Consider the following 5647-nt stretch of genomic DNA (forward strand, 5'->3'; position numbering starts at 1 on the left):
TAAGAGAGGGAGGGAGAGAGAGAGAGAGACTGAGAGAGGTAAGAAAGGAGAATGTGCCTTTTTAAATATCGTTTACGCACCAACATTGTTTAATCAATCAGTATATTAACTCTATCCATACTTTGTGTTTTACTATCGTATCCATACGACGTGGGGAACTCTGTGCCACCACTTTCAAAGAGAAAATTTACTCGTTAATTCGATCCATACCCTTTGCATAGCAGTCTGTCAAAAATCTTTTTTGAGAAATACTGAAAGTTTCAAAGAGATCTTCGTACTAGAAGTATTCTAAAATGTGAAGAATACAACCCCGGGGGTACAAAATGACCCCAGGGCGTACGGATAGGGTTAAAGAACATTTTAATAACATTTATGGACAAACATTTAGTTTTAATCTATCCATAATATTATATCTGTCAACATTTTTGTGTATCACCAGGAGTTGTCTCAGATAAAGTCAGAAATGTCCCGAGTCAAGTCAAACAACGAGCGACTGGAAAGTCACCTGCAGTCAGAGAGCAAACAGCGGCTGGACCTGGAGAACAGAAACAGCGTCATCGACAACGAGATGACAAAGGTGACTCAATCTGTGGCCTTGGGGTTTTTTTTTTTTTTGTTTTTTGTTCCTTTTTTGTAAATAAGTGTTTTAAGACACTAGCAACTGCATTAGGTCATATGAGCGCGCGGGACACATAAAATATTTTCAGTTGGTAGGAAATTTTGAATTTTGCCCAGGTGGCGGCCGAAGCCTACTCCTGTCAATTTAGAAACACCAGGGGATCTTTAATGTGCGCGACTTGCACACGGTTCCTCCAAGATTTTTCACCCTTATCCGAGAAGGCTAGGTCTAGATCTTACCTAGCATAAGATCAGGGGTGATGGGTGCTCTGGTGTGGTTTGCTCCTTCTCTCCTATCAAACATCTACGGTCCTTATCTCTCCTCCTTCTTTTTTATGTTTGTTACTCTCTTGCAACGCGTCTAATCTTCGGCACTTGTATGACCTTATTATGTTGCAAGTACCGTAAAACTCTTACTAAATAATAAAAGATCAGAGGTGTGGCTGAAAGTCGTGCAACATGGCTTGCAGTCCAGTGTTGGGGGTAACATGAGCCGTGAAACACGTACGGCTCGTGGGAGTGAAAGAGTTAACGTTGTTGGTCTGTCCTCAGGTCTGGAGCCAAGTGAGGAGTCTGATGGAGAAGAACGCAGAGCTGGAATCGAATCATCGCACAGCGGAGCAAGAACTTAACCTGGTAGGCTGGCTGTAGTTTTTGGTTTTACACTTATGGTCATTTGGCGCAATAATGCGCGCAATAATATGCCAGTGAAAATTATCCATTCTGGTCACCTGACGCACTTCTGTGCCAGGTCGGAGAAGTCCGTAGCCGTCACTCTCCTGGCTGGGTGACCAGATGGGGTATTTTGTACTTCTGGCTGTGGGACTGCAAAGTGTTAAATTTCATAATGTAGATATTTTTCCACTCATCGAACTAGCGTCTGTGGTGTAGCTGTGAGGTGCTTTGCTGTGACACACAGGAGACCTGAGCTCAATTGGTCGCTTTTAAGCACAAGGGGGCTATCCCGAAAAATGCTGTTTTGAGAAAATCGAAGGTAAAGTTTTTTGCCCCGTATTCAGTTTCTTTAAAAGACAAGGAGAGTTTTCTCTATAACCAAACAACTATACACACCAATGAAACCAAACTTGTCCTATAGGTAGGGCAATGCCCACTTTTGGTATAGGTCAAGATTTCTGGAAACCCCCAAAATCTGGGCTAGCCCACTTGTCCTTTAAAGCGACTAATTCTCAAGTGGAGAATTTTTATCAAGTATCTTGGTTTTAGTGCTTGGATGCACTATCCTTCTCGGCCTAGCTTGGCACCGACAAGCAGGATTGGAAACCCACCACCTAAATGATCAAAATTGTGTCAATGGGGGTTTAAGTTAAGTGCTTTGACCTTTTGATAAAGTGATTTGTCATACACAGTAGCAAAGACCCGAAAATACCCCAAAACCTCGAGGGTTCGTCCTTCGATCAGCGCAAAGAAAACAGAAAATAAACAAACAGAAACAGCAGGAGAACTCCCATGAGTCATGACTTGAGTGTGACCCGGCCCCCATGGGAGTGTCAGGAAGTTAGGGCCGAAACACTTGCTTGAGGGGGAGGGGGGGGGGTTCTTCTTCTGAACATCTCCTGCTGTCCGCTCGCCCCACGAGTTTTCTCCCACATAGTGAAATAATAGTGATTATATAATCCAAAAGAGGATTTTGACGACTGCCTTTTACAACAAGTGAAAAATGAATACTGTCCACGTCCCAAGCTTAACGGGGCAACAGAGGATGAAAAAGTAAAAGTAGTAAAGTATTGCATTTTCATCATGTGGTCTCACAATGTGTGTGAGAATCTTTCATTTGTGATTTTTGCTCATTTTCTAATCGTGACAGAAAAAGAGCGCTCTGCGACAGGTGGAGACAAACCTGGTGCAGAAAGAAGCCACTTACGAAGCTTCGTCAAAGGCCATTTTGGCGCGAGCTGAAGCTGCCGAACGAAAAGTGAGTACTTGATGACATCATCACAATAAGCGCAGGTGTTTCGGACAAAATAGATTTCCTTCCTTCTCTCTTGGTTTTTTTTTTCTTTAAAGGTTGAAAATACCCGCTAGGAAACTTTCTCATGTGCATCGGCTTAAACTTTTGCAATGCGCCTTCCAGCTTTTACAAAAACATTCTTTTAATTCTTTTATCTTTTGTTTTTCTAATTTTGTGTTTATTATAGCCCCTGTGTGACGTAGGTATTATTAAAAGCCATGTTTTTGTAAGAACTCTCTTCCCCTCTACTCTCACATTACTTACATACCTTAATTGTTGCAGCATTATCAAAATTCCTTTTCTATTTTGTTTAAGTCTTTTTTTCTGATCGGCTTTTGTGGATGTAGACGTAGGTAGCTGGAAATTGTATCTTTGTTGGTGTGGACAAGACAGTAGGGCTAGTCTTGTGTCACGTACGATATATAGTCACTCTTGAGAGAGAGATAGAGAGAGAGAGAGAGAGAGAGAGAGAGAGAGAGAGAGAGAGAGAGAGAGAGAGAGAGAGAGAGAGAGAGAATGAACTGCTTTACTTTTGTATTTAAAAAAGTGATAGGTCAGCTACTCATATTTAGTATAAATGAAAGTACAACATTTCTCGGATTGATCTGTATACTGCTTCTTACGGTGAAACTAAAAGTTCACTCAGTTGTTTTGATGTAAAGCATTATAGGATGGCTTAGTACAAGTTTTTATTTCTACGAAACAAAACAGCTAGTCTTTGTGTAGATAATGCTACTGCTGCTCATTTCTAATAGAATTTTCAGCTACGTTGTGCGAAAGATGTTTTAGCAACTTTGTGAAAAGAATGGTTCAGCTGTTTTGTGTAAAAAAAATCAGTCAACTTCTTTTTCATTTGGAGAAATACAGTACCTTTTTTTGTAAAAGGTAGCCTACTCCTGCTTTTTACAAATTTTCAGTCTCATCATACAATCTCTTTGGTTGTAATCGGCTTCTTAGCTTTTGGCTTTTTCTTTCATCAAGGATACTTTAGAGATTTACTTTAGTTTCTGCCTCTATGTTTTGAACAACAAAAATAGCCCTTCTCCTTTTTCTCTGCTTTTTTTTATTTTATGCTTCAAGACTGGTCTCTTTAACACTGTACTGGTTTCAAAGAAATAAAACTTTGGCTGCTAAACATCAGATGAGAAATTAATAGAGTCAAAGCGGTTACCTTAGTCATGACAACTATTGCGTGCCAAAACTGTACATTTTAGGGGTTATTTTAGACGTGAAGAAATTCGTGTTGCATGAGTTAAGAAGGAACGGCAATTTGGAACTGCTTTTTTTTTTTACTGCGAGTCATAAAAGGGCATGTTATTAATTTTGTGTCTCTTTACGTTGAAAATGCCTGAGCTTTTGTTTAATTGCTGGAAAAGAATATACAATGGTACTTCGTGATTTTTTGTGTGTGAAGATTTGACTTTTATTTCTTCCACTGTGAATTATTTTCTCCCAAACTTTGTCATTGTGAATAATAACTGACAGTATTGAATGTCCTAGTAAGTCCTTTTTCGTGAAATTTTCCGCCATTAGTCAAGTATTCTGAACTTTTTTTCTTCCGTTGTTCTATTTTAAACCTAGGACAACAAACGTGGATTTGTAAGTCAATCAGTCTTGATCATCTACTTCTTGTATATATATATATATATATGTATGTGGTATATATCCAGTGTAACACTGATGTATCGTTTGTGTGTGTATCCATTCATCACAGGGAAAAGATCGTACTATTGCCTCACCACTGCTAGCTGTTCCTCCTTGTATTCTGTTTCTGCTTTTATGTTTTCCTCTTTCAACGATATTGTTTCTGGGAACATTGTTTGCACCATCTGGTATCGCATGTTTGGTGTCTCATTTCATGTATACGGTTTTCACAAGTTACTGTGTACATACGGTTTTTACAGTACTGCCGTTGTATGGTGACATAATTTGTGCTCATGCTTTTCAAATTGACTGGTGTAGCGGTTAGGCACTTCACTGTCACATACAGGAGAGCCAAGTTCAATTCCTGAGTGGGGAGACAACTTTCTATTGAGTATCTCAGTCTTTCTGGTGGAATGTTGTATCCCTCTCAGCCCAGGTTGGCCCTAACAGACAGGGTCAGAAGCCCACCTCTTAAATGATCTAAATTGTATAGATAGGCGTTTAAAAAACACCCTACATTAAAGAAAAAAAATTGAACACAGAATATGGAGTTTTATAGGACGGAATTTTGGTGCGTGGGTGAAACATCAGGCTGAAGGGGAAATATTCACAAGAGAAAAAAGAAAAAGAAAAAAGACATAATTGATTTTTTTGTCACCTGGATTTTTTAATCTAGCCTCAATTGATGTGGGAAAATATGGGTAAGTTGAGACAAATCGCTACAAACTGATGTGAAAAGTATGGATGACATTCATTCTCCTGTTAAAGGGATATTTGACAATATGTTTGCGCCGTGAATTTTTGGACCGCACTTTAGTGGGCGATCTCACCCAGGTCAACAAGCATTGGTGTATATTATTTGTGAGGCGTGCTGACAGCATGAGTTACCTCTTGCAATCCACAAATGGAGATAAAATTTTGTGTCCCTTTCCGTCGAAAATGCCTTAGCTTTTGTTTAATTGATGGAAAAGAATATCATGGTACTTCGTGATTTTTTTTTTTTGGTGAAGATTTGAAAATCAATCGACACTAGGGTCAAATTTTTAGATTTCCTGTTGATGCCATATATATTCTTTAACTGTAACATCCCTTTTATTTTTTCATGCTTATAGATTGTAAAAACTTCACATATAAGTGTATTGTATGTAGATTCTATTTCCATAAGATTTGAATCCGAGAAGTAACTCATTTTGTCAGCACACTTTACCTACTATAGTAATGACTGGTGGAGGCTGTGCAGTATAGAGGCATGTAGTAAACTACTAAAATAGAATAGTTATTATTTTAACATGCTCAGATGGATCAGGTGTATCGAAATGACTTCTAGACCCCTTTGGCTTTGGTTCTTTTTCCTCCGTAGTCTTATCTAGGGCTCTCTGCTCTCTGTTCCAGTTTTTGTTTCTCTCTCCTCCTCCC

The 5647-nt window shown here is 39.2% G+C and overlaps 1 protein-coding gene across 1 annotated transcript in view; it reads left to right on the plus strand.

The window, feature by feature from the left end:
• LOC101849851 (trichohyalin) overlaps positions 1-5647 on the plus strand; it is a gene marked incomplete in the record, with an annotated part of 75546 nt that overhangs the window by 39697 nt on the left and 30202 nt on the right. The window contains 4 exon segments of the mRNA XM_035970463.1: positions 440-577; positions 1171-1254; positions 2444-2551; positions 4169-4186. Coding sequence (XP_035826356.1) covers positions 440-577; positions 1171-1254; positions 2444-2551; positions 4169-4186 — 348 coding nt within the window.

This window comes from Aplysia californica, unplaced genomic scaffold (assembly GCF_000002075.1).
Source record: "Aplysia californica isolate F4 #8 unplaced genomic scaffold, AplCal3.0 scaffold00270, whole genome shotgun sequence".
Lineage (NCBI taxonomy): Eukaryota > Metazoa > Mollusca > Gastropoda > Aplysiida > Aplysiidae > Aplysia > Aplysia californica.